Source organism: Coturnix japonica, chromosome 5 (assembly GCF_001577835.2).
Source record: "Coturnix japonica isolate 7356 chromosome 5, Coturnix japonica 2.1, whole genome shotgun sequence".
NCBI classification, from domain to species: Eukaryota; Metazoa; Chordata; class Aves; order Galliformes; family Phasianidae; genus Coturnix; species Coturnix japonica.
The window spans coordinates 45,474,688-45,496,916 of NC_029520.1; the positions used below are offsets into that span (position 1 = coordinate 45,474,688).

Genomic DNA, 22,229 nt, shown 5'->3' on the forward strand with positions numbered 1-22,229 from the left:
AGTTCTTAAGCATTATATGGGATATGATGGGGGAGGGAGAGATGAGAGCAAGGAGATTGAAGTAAGAAGTAGGTCTTGCCCATGCTTCTCTCTTGCAGAGATAATCCATTATCTTCCACCAGCTGTCACCCATTTCAGAGCTCCCCACAGAGCTCTGAAGGTAAATCACTGGAGCACATTTTCCAGTGAAGTCTTTGTGTTATTTATTCTGTAGTTATCAAGCATATACTTGAAGTAACAGCTATTATTACCAATGGGCGTGGTGATACATTACAATCAGTGATGCAAAAGATGATGGCAGCGATGTGTGCAAAACCGTTTGTTGCTGCTTGAAAGACACCACTGCAAAGGGACTTCTCTAAATGCAGTTAGTAAATAAGAAATAAAACTTCTGAGCAATGAAGAGGAAATCAAGGGCATGTAAGAAGTGGGATGACGTTTCTCAGCAGTTTTATGCAGCAAGACTTTGCACACACAAAAAAAGAAGTTACTACCATGGGGAAAGAACCGGCGAGAAGTGATGGCATCTGTAAGTGTGCAGGTACATCCCAACAGGGAAACAATGTATTGAAACCAGAATATGGTGTGAACCACTTTTATACAATGAAACACAAGCACAGCTGGGTTCTGGTTTGCTAACACTCTAACACCGACAATACCAGTATGAAAAGCCATATTTCAAGTTCAACTTCATGCAAGTTTTACGAGTTTTTATCTTACAGAGGAAAACAAAAACCAGGGATAATCTCCCATTAGATCTTTACAGCTATGAGATAGATTTATTTCACCCTGTTGTTAGCAACTGCTTGGTCAGACTTCCTGTCATGTCAGACATAAGAATACTCAGGATTCTACTAGATAGGGATCCCTTTGTAATACAGCACATCAGCAACACCTTTATTTTTCCTAAGGGGTGATTCAGCCTCACAGTCATACAGGGCTTGCAGGCTTCCCACAGCCACATGCAACAAAGCTTTAGAAATACTTCAACCGCTGTCAAGACTAACAACTAGACATAAGGAAATGGTACTTGGGAAAAAGCAATAGACATAAAGCATAAGTTCAAAAGTTCTTAAAGCCCGTTCTAGTAACTATTGCAGGAATGAGGAAATTCACTTTTACTAGAAGCACGATAGAACAAAGGAAAAAAACTCAGTTTAGTTTCTCATCCTTTACAAATCCAAAATGTAGCTAAAATTTTGTCCATACTTACATTCAGTCTACATGGTAAAATATCAGCCAATGGGGGTAAACACTTGAGATGACTACAACAACAACACAATGAATAGTGCATTCACAAAAGTTATTTCAACTATGTTCTATACCAGCAACAACACCAAAGAATGATTTATGGCATTTATTTCTGTTCTCATTCTGAAAAGCCTGAGGAACGACTCTCTCATGTTAAAACAGCCACAACATTAAATAAATGAATTCACTAACACAGGGGAAAACATCAATCAATAATAGAGAATAAGAATGAGAACAAGTTTTTGACTGGAAGTGACCACTAGAGATCACAGAGTCCATCATCCTGCCTAAATCTGAGGCAAAGTCAAGTTTAACCAGGCTGCCCTGTGCTTGGTCCAGCTGAGGTTTAAAGACCTTTTGGGATGGAGCTGTGGAACCCAATGTGCAGACAGCCCCATTTCCAGAAAGATGCACCGACTCCTTTTCCACTTGCTGTTTACCAGGATCCCCAGATCCTTTTCTGCACGGCTCTCCAGCCGGTCATTGCCCAGCATTTATAAGTCTATGGCGTGAGATGCTGTGCTTGTGTTGAACTTTGTAAGGTTCACAATGTGAAGAAAAAACAACACTGGTATGCAAAAGGTAAAGTATCAAATGTGACATCAGATATCCTCACCCTCCACAGTGCCTGAAACATTAAATAAAACCTTTGCAATTTTTAATAGTACTTCCAAGAGCAGGAAGTTTATAACTACAGTACCTGTAATTCTAATTCTACTGGGGCACTTCTACTTCTGGGTTCAGTTACTTAAGAATACACACACTGCTAATGTTTAGGAGAACTACTGCAAGGTTCTTCTTAAGGACACATTCCCCAGCACTAAAAATACTTCAAATTAACCCCCCACCTCTCCCCCTGCCATTACATTTTTCACCTTTATAATTTATAACCAAAAAAGTCAACTTTAGAATGGATAAGGGTTGCATGCTCCCAGTCATGGATGCACAGCTGACAGGTTCTAGCCTTGTAGGTACAGCACTACACCCAACCCAGTAAATCCTGCTGGACCTCAAGACCATGCACAGAGAAATAACCACAGTTCAGCTGTCTCAATAACCAGCCAATGCTTCTAAGGGCAACACAAAGACAATATGCGGGCCCGAAACAGTCTCCAGTTAGGTATCCCCATGGCATACTGTCTTGTATTACTTATCACACAGCACAAACTACAGCTTCAAAACAGTCTGATGTTGTCATTAGTCCAAACTTAAATTAAGTGTCCAGGAAACCCCAAGCTGAACTGGCAATGGAAATCTACACTTACAGAAGTAGAAGTTTAAACAGTTAAACTGAATTCCTCAGTACAGCCATATGATGGCATACAATTGAGGCACTTTCCTAGCTAGATCTGGCCTGAAGAAAACTTTTTGTACTATTTCCCTGTGACACAAGAAGTACCTTATCTGCAAATTGTCAGGAAGTCTGTTCTGAAAGATGATGTGTTCTGGAATTCAGTAAAAATACCGTTTCATCCATAAAAGGCATAAAGACTATCTACCGCAGACTCCAGCTTTCACCCTGCATTTACAACCAGGCATCCGGGGGTTTCTTAGCAGTTATTTTATTAGGACCTTTAGTTCACTTGTAGTCATTCGTGCGTGTAAAAATGTTCTTCTCCCTGCCCTCTGTAATAAGGCAACCAGGGTGAGGTCCCAGCATCATAAAAATGCCGTTTCCTTTTTTGATTGAGTAACTGGACAGGGCTACAGGGCAACAAAAGCATTTAAAAAAGAACCCACTGATAGCACACTGTGAGATCCCACCCTGGCCTTAAAAGAACACATAAGTTTAAAAGAGAGAAAATTCAAAGAGAAGTGACGTTCCCATTTCACTCATGGACAGTGTCCAAATGATCACATAATAGATAACAGAAACCTTATTGCTTTTTTAGAATTTTCAGTATATACATCTTAATGAAGTATATGCAACCACAGAAAAAAAAAAAGACACATGCTACTTCTTTGGATCGAGTCCCAGAACAGGCAGAAGCCAGTAGAACAAAGTCTGCAGAGCACACAAACTGCATTCATCTTCTAGCACTGATAAGAGACAAGGAGAACAGAAAAATCATACACAAAAATTGGGGATGGTGGTGAATAATTGATCCTATCACAAGAAGAGCTAAACTTAAAAACCAAACGTGCCCCTTGAAAGCAAACCCTGGAGAGAACATATTTCAAAACGATAATAGGATCTTCATGTCTAAAGTCACCCTCCTGCTGTTCCTACTCCGCCTTAATTACAGCAAAATAAAAGGTAGTCAGAACATTCCAGCTCTCAGCATTGATCAGCCACGTCAAGGGCAGCAACAGAACTGGTAGCAGACAGAAAAGCTGCACGAAGAAACCAGCCTCTGAGAAAGGACGTGGAAAATTAAGATAGGAGGATGCATGCTGTAATAGCAGCAGAAATAGCAGAGCACTGCCTGCCCCCAGGGTGCACAAGGATCTCCAGAAAAAGGGGGAAACCAAGGACAGAGGAATTCCACAAGAGTAGGGACGATGGATAACTACAGTTCCATCCTCTATAAGAAAGGATCCACATCCCATGAACCACACAGTCCTGAAGAAAAACACAATATTGGCAGAATAGTTGCAGCGCTCCTTTAAGATTGATTTCAGGATTGTTTTTCATTGCTTTCATCTTCATTTGTCTCTCACTGATGTGTTTTTTTAATGAAAACTGGAACAAAAAACCCTATGATTAAGCTGAATTAAACATTCAGACAGAATGCTTCATGCACTTCTTTAAAATCCTGAAAATTAACATTTCACTAAATAGATATAAATGAACTTCAAGTAGGATTTCACACAGCAATTGCCCATTTTATTTATTTATTTATTTATTTTTGGCCAGAAAACAAATTCTAAACATGAAAACAACTTGGGATATACCTGGAGTTGATGCTGCTTCTCATCTTCTCTCTTGTTGGCTTTTTTGGGAAAGGCAGCTGAACATATCAAGTCCTTAATGGCCCTGCACTTAGGCAAGGTAAGAGCATCATCTCAGCCTGCACTAATGCTCACCTGACTAATGAACTCCATCCGTGTCTAAAGTTTGATGCTCAGTGAAGCCATCCCCACTGTTTTCCAAAGCTCAAACTCTTTCATAGAAGTCTCAAACTGGGCACCCACAGGTACCAGACGCATTTGAAGCTTCAGGCCATGGTTAAGTAATAACAGGCTTCAGTGTTAAGACCCTGATGACACAAATGACAGAAATTACTAACTCGGGCACTTCAGGATGCCCACAGCCTCAGCTGGTAATGATGGATGCACACGCTTAATCTGAATGCACGCTAAGTATCTCTATAGACATGATTACTGAGGTCTGTGCAAAATCAGGGCTTAAGAAAACAGCGTGTAGTTTCCTATTGAAAAAAGCTACATTCATTATAGAAACAAAGGTCCTCGTAAGTGGAAGCCCGCATTCCAGCAATCTGCATACGCTGATATAAAAAAACAGTGGAATATTTTAGTATTAGGAGACAGCTAAAAGGATCAGATCACATCAAACCATAGATTGAATGCACCTGAAAACGTTTAGACCCCAGAAAGCTTTTTTAAAACCAAGTCCCTCCCCCACCCCCCCTTTCTTTTTAAATACTAGAGCTTCAGTCAGACATATTAGCAAGTGTGATACAAGTTCTTTGGTGACTTTGCTCTCGTGTGTACCATGCAAGAGCCTTAGAAAATGAAGCTTACTTCTGTTTGAAGCATTATCAAAGCAAAAATCTAGTAAAAATGTTCAATAAGCTCTTTCACTTTTCCCAACAATTTTGTTTGTGGGCCATCATCCCAATCATCTGTTCAGGGGTAAATAAGGAGATGAGTCTATGCAGCTAACCTGAATCCTAAGCACTACATTCCAATAAAGGCTCTGATACCTTTGCAACTGTTTAAGATATCATAATTCTCCTTTTTTGTAACAGCCATACAGAAACAGCTTGCACGAACTGTCTCAAATTATAAGGAAGGAACAAAATGTAAGTTTCCTAAGTCTGAAGAATCTGCTGTAGTTTAACATTCCCAACTAATCTCAGCTAAAGATCAAGATTTCTGAAAACCGATGCATTAGTATATAACTATAAAGCAAAATCAACTTGCTAAAAAAAGCAAACGAAAGAAGTCTCTTCAGCCTGACTCACGCAGTTAAAACTGTTTGCTTCTCGTAGGTGTAAAAGATACTGACTCACCCCCTCGTGTGAATTATTTGCAAAAGAAAAGGTTACTTCAACTTCACTTGACAAAAAAAGTTCACTGCATGAATCTGCTGAATAAACCAACATCCATGAGGTTTCTTTCCACTGAGAACGCATAAGTGGTGCCAACCATGGAAGTTTTAGTGGCATAAATAAAGTCCTCCTTGGCAAAATGTTGTAGCCTAACATTACCCACAAAAAAAGGAATTAAAATGACTTCTGTATTTCTACATGAAACTTGTCTGAAAAAATGTTATATTTATGGATGCTTATGAAACCCTATTTCCGCATCCTATGTTATCAAGTACCCCGTGCCAGACAGCACTGGGTGCATGTTTCCTATGTGATACAAGCGTTTTGTGAGAAGGGACACTTCTCTATCCCTTGCTGACCTTTCATATATAAACCACATTAAAATATAAAATAGGTCATGGCATTTAACAGCAACTTATTAGCAAGCTTTTGGAAACTATCTATCCACAGGACAGAAGTAATGCCCACTTCTTTGGATGGCACAAGGGACAAGCTCTGTCCAGGACAGCTGCCATTTTAACAGCACATGCTGATGAGCATCTCATCCTCCAAGCCACAGTACCTTCACGCTGCCAGAACATGACTCCAGGATTCAATGCCAGCATTGCACAGTATATTATAGAAAGTCATTAAAAGATATTGCCCCGCTCTAAAAATAAGAGATTAGAACAGATGTGCTGTAAAGAGTCCATTATCCACTCCATAAGTGAGCTTTGAACCTCATGCCTTCAGATCACTGGCCTTGACTACAGTGCTCTTAAAACTAATGTGGCAGTTTTTTGCTACTCCATCATGACTTAATCCCAACATCTATTTTGTAAAATAGCCATTAACAGCAGAGAATGCTTAAAGCCAGAGTTCAGTGGCCCTGCTAGTACTTGTCTGCCAGATGACCTCCAGAGGCTTCCTCACAAAGGCGACCCAGGCTACAGGGCCCTGACCCTGACCACAGGAAAGCCCCCAGGGAGCAGGAAAGGCTTCCAGCTGCACTGTGTACAAAGAAACCATGACCACCAAGCAGCCCTTCCAGAACCTCTGCAAAGCTGGAGCTCCTTGCCCCAGGAGCCTCACCCACTGCCTTGTGCTACTCCTGCCTCAAGTACAAGGCACCACAACAGTTTTCAGCAATCAGTTGGACTTTGGGCAGAGACAGGAGCTCAGACTTCTCATTCATCAGCTGCTTTCACTACTGAAGCAAACTGTCTTCCCAACAGGCTTATCGCTCCCTGACCAACTTATGCCTGCAGAGGAGGATGTCAAACAGGCCAGCAGAGGCTGGAGGTACTTCCTGGCTTTTTCTGCAGATGGGAAGGGAAGGAAAAAGGGAAGTGGTGAAGGAAGAGAACTTAAGCTAACAAATCTCAAATCAAGAAACATGCCACTATTAATTGACACTTTTTCCTGATGTAACCCAAAAAGGCCATGAGGAAGACTCTCATAAACAGTGCTCCAAGCCTGACAACTCTAAGGTCACCTCAAAAACACTTCAAAATAGTTTGTCTCATGCACCAGTACTACACACGCTCATTTTCTAGCACACTGGTGTCTGCAGCAGACAGAGGATTAGGGCTATCCTGCAGTAAGCTCTGTAGATGCCCTACATGTAGGCTGCACAAATGTGACCTTTTCTCAGGTCCACATCCACACATGTGAATACAGCCATTCCAAGCTGAGAGAACAGACTCTAAACTCTTATGAAAGGAAGGCCACTGCATGTTTCTCTCTTCACTCATTAGAGCTTTTTATTTGAAAGGTTAACATGCCTCTATAAGCAGCTGGAAGGAGAAGAAAGTAGGTCTAGGAGCAGACTTGCAAAACTAACTCACAGACTCTTCTTTTAGCCCCCACCAAAAGCAAGATGCAAAACTTGAAGTACCAGTCCTCACAGTGACCCAAAGCTGTGAATCACTGCACCAGCAGAACAGCAACGCTTCTGCTGAGCATTCTGCACGTGATTTTTCCACCTATGGCACAGCCACCCATGTAACAGACATCCACCCAAAAGCGGCTGCTTGAGACTGGGCTACAGATGTTGCTGAGTGTTCTGCACACGTATTTTTTTCCGCTGCTCAACCCAGAGTGAGAATAAATGGCTGTTACTACAACAGCATGCACTGCCTGCCTATTACGCCAGCCAGGCAGGCTGACAGCAGGTGCCCAGCTGGCCTACTTGTGCTAATCAGCTGCAGACTTCTTTCTTTTCCCCACAGCTTCAGCCCGCCTTCGAGTCAGTTCTTCCCAAGGAAAACAAACAAACAAAACAACAATAGCAATAAGGAAAAAACAAAAGCAGAACACCAGCATAACTGGTGAGCAGACCCTCCACAAACTGAGAATGAGGAAGATCAGCCTAATCTATTCAGATACTGGCTTTAAGGGATTCTCACAAAGAAATCAAGCCAGTGTGTTGTCCAGGTGGGAGACAACGCCAAACAAATCCCATGGGGATGACCACCATCCTGCCCTACACAGAGTGCCAGCAGTTCAAAACAGGGTCAGAGGAAACAAAGGCTGGAGCAAGACAGCCTGTGCTGCACTAAGAGCACTCTGACCACCACCAAGGCCCACTGCTGTTAGACTCTGCTCCAAATATTCTTGCCGACTGGCTCAACTACTGCCAGGAGCTGCTGGAGAATGGAGCAGCTGGTTGTGCCAGCCTCTGCTGGCTGGAGCGAGGGGTAGCAAGCACTGGCCACAGCCTACTGACAGAAGTCCTGAATAATAAGGTGATGTCAGATGACCGTGGCTGAGGTGAAGTAGCCCTGTGAGCAGCCATCCTAGTGCTCCAGTACATCCAGCATGGGATTAGGAAAGCTTCATATTCCTCAGCATGAGGGAACAACATGCTCCGTACAGAGGAACTGTGCCTAAAAGCCAAAGGGTAGGGCAGGTGATGCAGGCAGAACCGAGCCACGATGTCTCCTTGTCATGCAGAACAAGGTCAGACATGCTTTTTGCAGGCTAAGTCTCTCGGAAGGTCCCTCTGCAGTGCGCAGACATTACTAAGCACTGGTGACCAGCATAATCCTCTCAGTAACTCCAAAGGCCATGTGCTGTCCTCCTTGCTTGCTACATCTTTGAGTAGTCTCGGTGGGCTTGGGCATTTTCAGCCAAGGCTGATTTGTGGGCCTTCCAGGACAGCAGGACTGCCCAGCACCAGCATCTCTTGGGATGCAAGCCAGATAGCTTTCCTGGCAGCCCTACTGTGCTACAAGATCTGCTAGGGATGGGCAAGGAATTTGGCCTCAGAGGCACAAGGGTGGGTTACAGCCGACCAGCTTCACTGACAATCTTCAGAGAGGAAAGAGAAAATGTAACTGGAATAAACAGGGCTGGCTGTTGGAGTTCATTTTTTCTCTCGCTAGGAGCAGTATATGCAGTAATGGCTTAAATGACACTAAGCACAGATTTGGCAAATTGTTGCTGAACATGTAAGACATGTGTCTGTTGTGTTAACAGACTTGGATTTAATTTCCACTAGGAATACTGAGCATTACTTCAGTACCCGTGGTGTAAACAATACAGTGACAACCAACTGAGTGAGAACTTATTCAAGAGTTCTTATAAATAAAAGTAACTGGAAGAAAATCACTTCTGGAATCGTCACCTGAAAGCTCAGCTAGTCCTTCTCTAAAGCCACCTAGCATAAGAAAAATAATAATAATATAATTCCAGTATATGGAAAAAAATATATAGGATAGCCAAAATCCCGTTCACCCTGGGAAAGCTACAACCATCAAGGTTAAAATGGCAGATTCTGATGATGCTTCTGAAGAGATGGAAGCCACAGGCTGCCCCTGGGCATATGGCCACACCCTACGCTCTTCTATGGCTATCAAATAGGAAGAAGGTTTTGAAGAAATAAGCCTGGAGCAGCCAGGTTTATAGGGCAGAAGCAAAGAGATCGATCATCCAGAGCTCACTAACCTTTGCAGGTGATGTGCAAAGTTTCTTGGATGAAACAGGCTGAGAGAATCTGGCACAAGTCTCACAATACAAACACTGGGCTTGTTCTACAGCTCAGTTTAATTTAACCTTCAGACTCATGCAGTTTATTTCCATTGTCGGTGATAAGTCTCCATTTTGTCAAAAGGAAATTCCTTCTGTCTCCAGCTGATAACGAAACGTGCTGATCTTCAAAGTACATCCCAAATATTTAGCTACGCTCTCATGTTGCCACAGACACATAACAGCACACAGACCTCGTGTGCATCAATCCAGAATACCTTCTAACAGAGAAACAAACTGTAATTAAGACTGCACATCATGACATGAGGAAGATTAGTGTGTTTGGCATGATATTTTCCTTATTAGCTGGAGGCAGAAACAAGTTCCTTGTCAGTGATAATGCGCTGCAAGGGCATTAGGACACAGATAAAAGGTGTCTTGTTGGCGTTTACTTGCTTTTAACAGCTTGAAGGAAAGGGAGGAACCCACAGTATCAGCTTTAATTGCTTTTAAGGGTATTCCCGGCTGATGGAACACAAATATACAGCAGTCCAGACTTAGGCCCATCCCTTTACCAGGAAGAGCCTGGATTATAAACTTCTATCCCTGCTCTGCAGCACCAGATGGTAGCTCACATACATTTCAATTATTTATTGAATAGGCACTTTGTTATACTAGGGTAACCCCAGGCTGCAGTAAGAGCTACGCACTGTTTTTATTGGGACCTACACTTTTCATCAAGTCAGTCACCTTTTCACACTCAGTGGAAGCTGCAAATAGAGCTTAAAAAAGCAGTTTTACAAACAGTTGGATAATTGGTCTCTCCATCACACAGAAAATGACAACACGGGCATCCATCAGCAAGGCACAACCACCAACAGCACTACAGAAGAAGCATATCTCTCTTTGGCCTGTCCCAAAGGATCAAAATCAAGGGAATTATTTCAATACCAAGGTGGTCCGCTATATCACACCAACCAGTTCATATGTGCTCAGTCACTGAAGCTGTCAGCTTAGAAACAAGAGTATGACAACACACACTGCACTCTGCAGAAGTCACACAAAGCTCCCACCACAAAACAAATAATCAATGCTCCCCTGGCTGCAGCTCGCAGGGCAGATGCGATAAAGTGGTTAATTATTCAGTTGGCAATCGCATTACTGACGTCAATAGAAGAGTCCAGGAAGTGAATCCTCTTAGTTGGTCAGCGTATGACAAAGAGTGGTGGTCCCCACAGAAATTAAGGAGAACCAGCTGCCCCCACATCTCAGTGCTTCTGTGGAAGCTCCAAGGGCATATTTGCATCCACTGAAGTAAATCGCCCCTCCCCCTCTCTTAGGAAATCCTTTGTTTTGTGGGTTTGGTTCTTTTTTAAAGAGAGATCTTTAAAAGCCTCATTAACTGTACACGCATGGCCCAGCTGATAACAGGACAGGGTTCTGGTGAGCAGCCTTCTTTCCTCCCTCACCCCCAAGTTCCTCTGCCACGAAGAAGTTAAGTCACCTTCACTGCGCTTTATTATTCATAACTTACTCAGCTGAATAAACCAGTCAGCCACCATGGCTGTTTTAACATAAATTCACTTAAGCATTCACCAGGGAAGGATCTCTGCTATTTGCTCGCCTGTAGTCAACAACCTTAACAAAGCACCGAGGGACAGAAAACTTAGGATAAAAGTGTGGTAACACGTCTCCACGCTTCCTTTTGTCCGCTAGCGGATGGCTCTCAACATCACCCCGCTCAGTGCCACAAAACCACCGAACAAAGCTGCCACAAAGGCCGCCTGGCAGCGCTCCGGCCTTCGGGAAGGACATGCGACATAACCGCTCTCCCGCCGCAGCGGGGCCGGGTCCTGCACACAGCTGGGCTCGGAGCCGTCCCGCAGCCCGGCGGGGCTCGGAGCAGCGGGACATCGCCCTAACGCTGGGGCTCAGCCCGGCCCCAGGACGCTCCGCAGCCGAGCGTCTCGCAGCGGGACTCGGGGACTCCGGAGGCAGCTCCGCACCCACAGCCGGCTGCTGTTCCCCGCTCCAGCCGCGCTGCGGGACCGACGGCTCCCCCCGCCCCTCGTCCCTTCGTCCCGGCTCACCCCACTCGAGAAAGTCGGACACGTATCGGTCTCGGCGGAGCGGCGAGTCGCGGCTGCACTCGGCATAGACGCCGACCAGCAGGTCCAGCAGTGTCTCCACGCTCAGCACGCTGTCGTTGCGCTGCGGCCCGTCCAGCACCAGCTGCTCCAGCCGCTTCAGCCGCACCTTGGCCGACATGGTGCCGGGCGGCCCAACCGGCGGACACGGCGCGCGAGGCCCCGGTGCCGCTCAGCCGCTCAGCCGCCTCCCGCCCCTCACGGCCGCTCCGGGGCCGAGCGGCTCCTTCCACGGGCTCCGCCTCAGGCGCGGCCGGTCCATGGGCCGCTCCCGGCCTCCCGCTCCGGCCTCGCCCCGGCGGCGGGAAGGGCCGCACCCGCTGGGCTCCGCTCCGGGCTCCGCTCCTCCCCCGCGCCGGGCCCGACACGCCCAACGCGCCGCGCTCCGACGTGGGCACGGCAGGAAGATTGGGCCCAGCGGCGCGCCGTACCGGGGGGAGCGGGTGGAGGGGGTGCGACCGTCCACGATTTGAGTCCGTCTCAGCAGATTCGTCGCGGGGCTGAGAGGGGGTTGTGCGTTCGCGGCCGCACTTTCGCCTCCCGGATTCTCGCCGCTATTGTGGATTCATGAACACTGGAAAAGACCGCTAAGATCATCGACCGCTGAGATAATCTGAGCCAGCTATCAGCATGTTCCCACCATGCTCGCTAACCACACAGAATCACAGAATGACCCGGGTTGGAAGGGACCTCAAGGATCATGTAGTTCCAACCCCCCTGCCTGGCAGGGCCACCAAACATACACCTTTACTAGATCAGGTTGCCCAGGGCCCCGTCCAACTGGTCTTGAACACCTCCAAGGACGGGGCATCCACAACCTCCCTGGGCAGCCTGTTCCAGGGCCTAACCACTCTCCTAGTGAAGAACTTCCCCCTAACATCCACCTAAATCTTCCCTCTTTTAACTTAAAACCATTTCCCCGTGTCCTGCTATTGTCAGCCCTTTCCAAGAGTTCACTCCCCTCCTGGGAGTAAGTTCCCTTCAGGGTATGAAAGGCTGCAATGAGGTCACCCCACAACCTTCTCTTCTCTAGGCTGAACAAACCCAACTCCCTCAACCTGTCTTCGTAGGGGACCCTCAGTGCCACATTTCCACAGTTCCTGAACACCTCCATGGACGGTGACTCCATCACCTCCCTGGGCAGCCCGTGCCATTGCATTGCTGCTCTTTGACACATCCTTTCCTCACATCCAACCAGCTCTGCACACTGGCAGCTCCTGAGAGGCAAATTTGCCCTCATGCAGTTAGGGAGGACCGCGGTATTCTGGAGAACGTGGCCGGCCACTGCTGCCCTCGAGGGATGATGGCTCCTTGCAGCATCCCCACGTGCATCCTACCCTGCCTTCATCCTCTCCCTGCTGATGGGGAAGGCCCTGCTGTAGGAAACTACAGCTCTGTGCCTTGCTGGCAGTGGGGCATGGAATAGGCAGCAGGCAGGCAAAGCAAGAAGCCAGTGCTTAGTAGCTGCTCTCTATGATTACTAGGTGGAAGATGCTCAAGCTTTCCACAGTGCCTTTTCTTATTTATTACAATTTATTCTGAGAATTGTTCTCCCCTAGCAATTGCAGCACCTTAAGGCAGGATGCTGAACAGCTCGATGGGAGTTTACCTCTCTAGGAATGCAACCGGTCAGGTCCCGATGCAAAACTGCAGTGGGAAGGATGGCTTTTCCTTGCTCCTCTCTGCTGGTGATTAGCTGGAGCATTGTGAGCTGAAGGAGGGAGGCAGCTCAGTGCTGGGCTGTTAGAGCCAGGACCCCTGCAACCAGAAACTGGAGCAAGGCTGGGGTTTGCATAGTTGTTGTTGCTGGGGTGACTCATGGTCAGAAGTAACATGACAGAAATTGTTGGAAGACCTGAGTGATATTGATAATCACCTTCAGGGCCTGACCCTAACAGCGCTCGGTGCTGCCCTTTTCCCAGTGCTGTTACTGCACCAGGAGCTGCCCTTTTCAAGGGCAGAAAGTGTAGCAGAAAGCATTATTCCCAGCAAGACAGGGGTTCAGCAGATGACTATGGAAATATCATTTCTAGGACCCCACCTGTCTCAGTCCTGTCTGATAGCCCTTTGACACCAAATGTCTGCTGTATTTGAGAACTATTCAGGTAATAATCACAGTATACTGTTGTGCATTTGGACCTAATGCCTGGATCAAGAAATTTTTTTGCTAAATGACTGCTGTCTCTTTATACTTCCTCTGCAAACATTCACTTGAGAAAAATATTTCACAGCATAGACAAAAGTTTTCGTTCTTCTTCTATGTTCCTCCCTGGTTCCAGTTGTTTCACCTAATCTTAAACTGTTTAATATCAGTGATGCATTGATTTGCAGAATCCTTGGCATTTTAACAAATCCAGCTGAGTTTTAAAGGTAGAATAGTTTGTCATAACAATATGAGAGTAAGTTACAATCTCTGTCTTTCCCCTTCTTATCAGCTCCTGCAGATGGTGATTATCACAGCCTTCTTATAAAGGAAACTGCAGCTGGTTGGAGAAATAGCCGCTTGCTGCCTACCAGTTGCTCAAATGTTTCCAGTCTCCTTGGTCTGTTCTACATTAGTGGGATTCAGGGATTTCAGGAGCTCTTTCTGACTTGCACCAATCGCTGTGAAGAGTCAGGTTCAATGCTGAGAAGACGACAGATGGATGACAGATGATATTGAAGCCTACTTTAGCAGCTATGGAGAGTTTTGTGTATCAGACCTGCACGTGCAAGGTTATTTGATTGGTACTGTACATATTTCAGAATTAGTTGGAAGATTTCAACAAGTCTTGCAAAGTGTTGGGAGTTCTGTATGTTATAAATAATGCTGGATCTTCACAGCAATGTTTGCAGTTACAAAACAACCTCGCTGAAAAGTGACATTTGGTATATGTATTAAAAAATGGATGTGAGCTTGAAAATGCAGCTGAAGGTATTCTACTCCTGTTTCTCATGTGTGCCAAGTCCATGTACTAAAAATAAATGTGATCTGGCTAAAATGAATTAAATGATCCATCTTACCAGTTCCTTTTTCCTGTGGTATATTTCAGTGGAAAAATACATCCCCCTTTTCTGGTACTGTTCTAATTTTAAAAACTCGTTCCTTTTGGGAGGGACAAATGCAAGCAAAATTATTCTCATATATTTTCTGGAATCAATGTGGACTTGCAGAACTGAAGGCATGACATCCATATGGCTACTGAAAAGTTATTTCAGACTTAATCGACTTAGGTCTCTTTTATCTTTCCTATCTTTTTCTTTTTCTCTTTTTCCTTTCTGGCTGTACTCCAGGTAACTTAGTAACTACTAAAGGGAGAAATTCTCTTGCAGAATTTTGATGGCGACAGGAAATAGCTGTGTCACTTGCTTTATGACTTCAGGAAAATCCACCCACAGATCAATTTGTAAGTGAGAAGAATAAAGAAATAGAGAAAGCTATGGGCAGAAATTGCAAATGTAGCTCATTAAAAATAGAGCCCTCTGTGCTAAAAAACACCAGACAAAACAAGATAATATTGCAAACATCTACTTTGCCAAATACAGACAGACAACTCTAGAAAAATTAAAAATATTCAAGTTGCAATCTTCATATTATTTTTGTTCTGGTTGTTTTTACCTTAATAAGCAGAGGGGAGACTCTGAACAGCTAGAAAAGCTATCTGGAAGACCTATATATATTCTTCTAATTAAGAAACTTAGATGGAATTTCTAGATGAGAGAGAAACTGACTAATGTGTGGCAAGGGAAGAATTTTCCAAGGATTCAGAACACAGATAGAATTAAACTGAGATCAGAGAAAGCTCTTGATAATGAATTCAAAATAATAGAGAATATAAGAAAGAGTTAAATCTAAGAATAACATGAGTCGTTTATTTCTCGTTGTTATCATAGACTTTCCTTCCTGGAATTATTTGTTAGGAAACTGTCACCTTTCCATCACTGTTTGTATTTGGCAATATTCTAAAAAATTCCTTCTTGCCAAAAGCAGCATAAATCTACAGCTGTCATCCACACTGGGAGCCAAAAATAGTCTCCTGGTGGAGGCTGTCTTTGATGACATTTCATCATGTGAGTCTGAGCATTGGGGTAACAAGCATAATATTAACAACAACATCAGTTTGGTCACCACTGGAGACTGTCTGATGCTAGCAATGGTGGGAAGTGAGTAGAAATGTTCTCAAAGTCTCTTCTTGTTGCGTAGGATAACAGATGCTGTTACTTCACCTTCCAGGGAGCTCGGTCTGCTTAGTGCTGATGGACTAGATGAGCGTTTCACAAATGCTCTTTGCTTTGCACATGATGATGAGTGATGCAGGAGGAAGTTGCTCATGAAGAAGTGCTGTGAAGGGCTGAGAGCCTGTTCATTTCCAATTTTTGCTAAAATGCCTTCTCATAATAATAACAGTCATAATAACGCAGAGCCATTTAGCAGGCCACTTTCTGCTAACTGTGTTCTGCCATTAAATGCATTTGTTGGCAGTGTTTTTGTTTTACTCCTGTATGTCCGTAGAATGTAGTGATTGTACAACACAACATTTTGAAGTGAGGGTGAGACAAACTCGGATATGAAAATATGTTGCACTTGCTATGTTGCACTCTTTAAAAAAAAAATAAACAAAAGAAGCAGAAAGTGCTTAGATGTATCAGTAGATTGTTTTAGGGATATGTCACATCAGACTGGTTTGCTTTTCGTGATTTAGGGAGCAGAGTGCTATCATAGGCAAAGAAATCATACTATCTCCTTGCCTCTTGCAGTCTTAATGAAGCAGGTTCTTGAGCAAATTTTCTCCTCGCTAATTTTTCTTATTCACATTGTTTCCTTTCTCAGTAATTTGGGCTTTTTTAAAGTTCACCTGATGAAAGGAACTTGCCTCCCTGCTGCTATTTCAGGACACCACCAGAGGTATTGACCAGTATGTTTCCTGATTACAGGCAGCTTAATACATAGAGCCTGAAACAGATCACATCAAATTAGCTGGCTTCCCATTCCATTCACGTCTTCAGAGCAGCATTAACTGAAGTGGGCAGCTGTTTCCATCAAAATCATTAATGAGGCCACTTGTTCTTTTTCTTTTCCCCCCCTTTCAGAATTTGTCTGAAAATGACTGAAGTGTCAGGGAGCTGCCATTTTAGATGAGCTCATTGTTGTGGACATCTGGAACAGAATGTCATCACTACATTCAGGCAGCACAACAGCTCAGTTTCATTCCAGTTCTGATCTCAAGTCCACAGTATCCCAAGTAAAGCATTGGATTGATGATCCAGTCTGCTGAGATACATATATTGTTGAAAGTCTGGCAAGGCAAACAAACAAACAAGTAGCTAGACTCACACTACTTCAAAGACCATCAAAGAAGGTGGAAGCAATGGTACAGGGATGATATCGAGAAAACCAAGTACTTGTCAACAATGATGATATCTTGCAAATAGCAGTACCGTGTCTTGCTATCTGTATAGCTGCCATTTTTGTCATTTAATAGCTTCGTGTTACCACAGCTTCACATCTGCCGCACTCAGTCAGATCAATCTTTGTTCAAAGTGTGAAAAGCATCGTGTTGCCAGAGGCAATGTTTCTTTTGCTCCCGAGTTGATGCTGCACCAAGATTATCCTATTTAGTTTTATGGAGTTTTATTTATTTATTTGTGTTGGACATTCTGGCACTCCGGATCAGCCAAGTACAAAGTAGTATTGTTCATTGCAGGGAACAAGATGAACTTCAGGTGATATATGCAATTAATAAATAAATAGGAAGTAGGTTCTTTCTTAGCTAATCTGTGGGATTAATTCCCTTGGGTTGCTGAGGGTAGCAGAGTTAGTCATGTTACATTTTGAATTAATACTGCATTATATATATATATATATATATATATACAATGTCTTGAGAGAAATGACTGGAGATGAAAAAATAACTTCCCAGAGTTCTCTCCTGAACCTTTAAAAATCTGTCACTAACTTTAATAGGAGCGTTCCCATGGAGATAAGCTCAACTAAATCTACCTATAAGGAAAAGAACTCGTCTGCTTTGAATGAAACCTTTTTGCATCTTAAGTACTGTTACTTTAATGCATACTTCATTCTTCTATGACAAAGTGCTCTTTGATTTTCAGCAAATGTATAATCAAAACAGAAAGCAAGTTCCATTGTATTCTCTTCCCTGGTTCTCTTGACACAATGGGGGAATCCATTGATAATCATTTTGTGGTAATGAGAAGTTGAAACGGGAAAATATCCCAGTTTATTTTGAAGATACAGGCAGAGCATAAATAGCATTCAGGAAAAATGCAGTTGTACGTTGCTCCAAAAGCAGCAGGAGACCTTGAGCAGAAAACACTTCTGTTTCCTCACAAGAGGTGAACTGGCCAACTGGTGCCTGACTGTGAATTTCCAGACACTGCTCAGAAAGGCAGAGGTGGGGCCAAAATGGCTTCCATTTCCTCACAATGTCACAAGGCAGTGAAAAAAAAATAGATGTGCCATGTTCAGCATCACATACGTAGAAAGGCTGCTCATGATAATTCTCACTTTCCTGTTCAGTGGGGCAGTGGTTTTTCTAACAACATGTCCAAAAACACAAGCCCAAACATTTTGCTCCTATTCATTTGCCCCAGCAAAAGCTTCGTTCTAGATGTAGTCTGATCCTAGCTACACCATTACAGGTCTGGAAGCACTCAGCCCTCAAGCAAGCAACAGTAAATTGCCATCTCACTGTCCCTGCATTTTGTCTTATCTTTTAGCCATCTCTGTGCAGAACAATGTTGAAATGATCTATGTACCAGAGCAACGTGAAGTTCTGGAGATTGAGTCTGCAAAGATTTGTGTCTGCTGGGGTTTTGACTTGCAGACAAGACTGAACACAGTGCTGTGGTCTCTCTGTTTTGGGTGAGGCACAGCAGGGAGCGATTCCCCAAGCAGCCCTGGCTTCAGCGATCTGCTGCCCCATGTGAGATATAAGGGCACGTGAACCACGTCTGAGGAAGCAGCTCCCATGGCTACTGTTATTCCATCTGTTAGCTGTGATGGGGAAATGGGGATGTTTCTGTATGCACAACTCCACTGTTGCCACAGGCAGAGTGCACTTTGGCACACTGTGAGCGTGCACTCACAATGGCTCTTTCTAAGAGGATTAATGGCTAAATGGAGGCTTCTCCTGTTCCTGACATTAAGCAGGAGGGGGACAGATCCACAGCTACAATAAATCGTCATGGCTTCATTGGAATCGATAGCAAACTGCAGAGAATCACGATGTCAATAACTAAACTCCCCAGGGCTAATCTTCAGCTGGTAGAAATTGTCATAACTTCATTGAAATCCACTGATGTCCAGCTGACCCTGCTATTGATTTTGCTGGGAGTAGGACAAGGCCTACATTTAATTTCGTGGTGGTCCAGGAACAGGGCACATTATTTCAAAGCATCCATCATTACTGCAATTAATTGAGGTCTGTCCTGGGCAAGGCTGTCTCTTTCGATCGTTAAAATGCCACTTGCCAATCTATGAATTGCCCTGAGGATGTGAAAATCTGAACTGACATAATATATGTAAAGCAGAAGAGGTTTGAATATTTCAGGTTTCATTTAGGTGTGCAGCCTATGGTTGCCTCAGGTAATACCAAGGTACTACTTAATCTTGATAACACGATTAAGATGCAAATACACATGCCTAATGTAAATGCATTTTTTTCCCTGAACCAGCCAGCTGGGTGTAGTTTCTAAGAGTAAATGCAAAGTACTCACAGTAGGATTTAGCTCAAGCAAAATCTCAGGGACAGCTTCCAAATGTAATCACTCATTGTCAAAATAGAAAGTCAGGGTCACCTTTCTGACATCATTGGGAGTCCAGGTATTATGCATGGGCCTCACTGCATGGATTACAGAACCACAGTATCACCACTGAGTGAGGCTGCCAGAGACTTCTGGGTGATCTAGTGGATCAGACTTGGGCTGCTGTCCTGCATTTCTGCATGTGTCTGATCCACTGGACACCTTCCCCAGGATTTTGACACAAGCACCATGCAGATTCTTGTACCTATGGGGCTTTGCAGCAGCCTCTGACCTGCATATCCTGGTCAGGCTGTCCATGTCACCTCTGGCTTTACCAGTGCTGTCAGTAGCTGTCCTGTTTGCATGGGACAGGATGTGACATTTTTATGCAGTTGGCTCAGGTTAAGCCCAGATGTCTTTCAAGTTAACACCTTTTCCTGTTCTGTCTGCATCTCCTCCTGCCTACTGGATTTCCCCTTGAAAATAACTCCTTGGGCTTCAGTGAATGCTTACTTCATTTTCACTACCTTGAGGCAGGGCTGTGGGCTTCAATCATCACAAAGTATGAGCTGTAATTGTGTTTTAATGACCCTTTATGGTTATGTCCATGCAGAAAGGCTTTTGTGTTCCCATGGGCACATAGCCAAACCTCCAGAAGTTTTGCTAGCAGTCTTTTTCCTCCGTCACACTGAAGGACAGTGGCCAAGTTAGGGAGCAATCCCCTTGTCCTTTAGGCTATGGGCTCAGGGCACATACTTTAAGTCTCTGATTTGTACTAAACTCAAGCACACCTTGGGAAAGTACCAACTATTATGTGTGTGAATGGCAAATGATGGAAAAAAATGACTAAAAACCAGGAACATAGAATGTTTTGATTTTATGCAGGTCATGTTGCCCCCAGAATGGGTCGTCACAGCCAGAAGACTATCACAGCCACACAAAAGTTAAGAGTGCTGGAAGTCTATCGTTTGAATCTGAGCAAACCCATTGTTTTACAGCAGAAAATAAGCCAGCTAGGTATACAGTTTGAGCATGTGTTATGGTGAGCCTGGGTTATTAGCAGTCACTTGGTTTGAAAGCTCTCAGTGAATAAATTGGCTGTTTCGGGATACAGAGTGCATGGCATCTGTGTTGTCAGTAGTCACTGCAGAAATGAATGAACAGCAGCCTCTGAAGAATTGCACTGTACTGATGTATCACAGCTTTCTCAAGGTTGTTGAAAGAAATGGACGAGGGAACTGCAGTGCTAAAATAGAGGAGGAAACCAAACAGATGGTAAAAGAGTTGGTGTGCTATGAATATTTACAAGGGAATGAGACCAGCTAGCTGTGCTACACTTAAGGTCTGGCTGTACAGAACAAGTCACTATAAATCACTTCCACTGGTTAGTCAATATTGATCCAAGACAGAAAAGATTCAGGAGCAGCAGAACTAAGGGACCATTTTCCGGTGGATGTGTGCCCTGGGTGCTACTCACACACTGATGTTTGCTCCTCTCCTTGTCCTTAAATCACTTTTGCAGCTGCACACCCAGCTCTGCCCCACATCCAGCACTCCAGAGCAGGGCCCATCCTTCCTGTATCTCTGTCCTCCAGCCTTTCAGTGAGCCAAAGCATTTACTACTCCCTCTCTAGCAGCTCATGATGCTCCTGATTCCTCTCCTGTCTCCCACCTACCTGCTTTGAGCTCCTAATGAGTGCTGAAGCAGACTGGAAGGCTGTGATGCTTACATACAAGGGAGGGCTGGAGCCTGACTTGCTCCTTTCTGGCAGGGTAAAACAGCAGTAACTCTCTCCTTTAATAAAACACCCATTTTCACAGAACTTACAGGAGGGTGCTTTGCTATTTCTGTGCTTTTGCCAAATTTGGTAGAAGTTGAGTTCAGTAGTTGCTGGTGTAGGGAAACAACTGACACATAACCAGAAGACAGGTTGCTAAGGAACTCAGGCTGACAAAAGAAACAACCAGAACACCAGGCGTCTGAGAGCTCAGTCTGTGGCTTGTAGGAATGTTGATAACAGAAATGCCTGCACGATGAAGAACCAGATGAAGGCCAGGCAGGGAAATACCACAAAGGTTTTGAGGAGCTCATATCCAGATAGAGACAACACAGAAATGCTAGGAAGAGCTTGAGGTTTTGACCAAGCTTTGAACGAGTGTTATGAAGGATGTTGATATCTCTGAGACACAAACAAGACAGGGAAAATTTGATGAATAGGAGCTTTCAGTTACGCAGGATTCAATTGCAGAAAGACAGAAGAGAGAACATGCTAATGAGCTCCACAGCAGAGGTAGGCAAAGGTGAAGAAAGAGTGGCTTTATTCCAGACAGCAGTAAAGATTTGTTGAGAAATTTCATCAAAGTTGCAGGAGTCACTTGGGAAGTTCAGGACCAGCACGGCAACAGGGCACGGATTGAAAAACAGGTAATGGGGATGAAATGAAAACCTTTACAAGTGATCTTTATTGGCTTGGAGGCTTGGAACAATAATGGAAAGGTTGCCAGTGACCTAAATTGCACGCCCAGTTTGGTGAAAGAAGAAAAGTGAGAGTGGCAAAACCCTCCCTTCAAAAGACTGAAATCTAACTGTGACACCTGTGAGAGGCAGACCCCTGGTGCCAAGGCTGCACTCAGCCTGCCCTGAGCATGGGACTCAAGACAGCCTGAGATGGCTTTGCTGCCTACAGCTCTGCCTGTTTCCCAGTCCATCTCTCTTTCTCCTGGCTGGGCACAGACACACAAATCCCACTCTCCTCCCCCACTATGGAGGCTGTATTTTCATATATATGTGCTTGTTTCTGCATGGCCTGTGAATTTCTGTCTCCTAAGCCATCGCTCAGCCTCAAACAGACAAAGCCACGCCAGCCAGAACAGTCAAATTCCTGAGCAGCCTTCCCTATATGAA

The 22,229-nt window shown here is 44.4% G+C and overlaps 1 protein-coding gene across 8 annotated transcripts in view; it reads right to left on the reverse strand.

Annotated features, from left to right (window-relative positions):
• Positions 1–11,914, reverse strand: part of CDC42BPB (CDC42 binding protein kinase beta) — an 80,522-nt gene extending 68,608 nt beyond the window's left edge. For 5 of the 8 annotated variants that reach the window (XM_015865558.2, XM_015865557.2, XM_015865561.2 and 2 more), the window contains exon 1: positions 11,525–11,913. In XM_015865558.2, the coding sequence (XP_015721044.1) occupies positions 11,525–11,702 (178 nt within the window). In that variant the 5' untranslated portion in view covers positions 11,703–11,913. Of the gene's footprint in view, positions 1–11,524 lie in introns of all 8 variants that reach the window. The other 3 variants (XM_015865555.2, XM_015865562.2, XM_015865559.1) reach the window with 3 other exon arrangements.
• Positions 11,915–22,229: the final 10,315 nt, after the last annotated feature.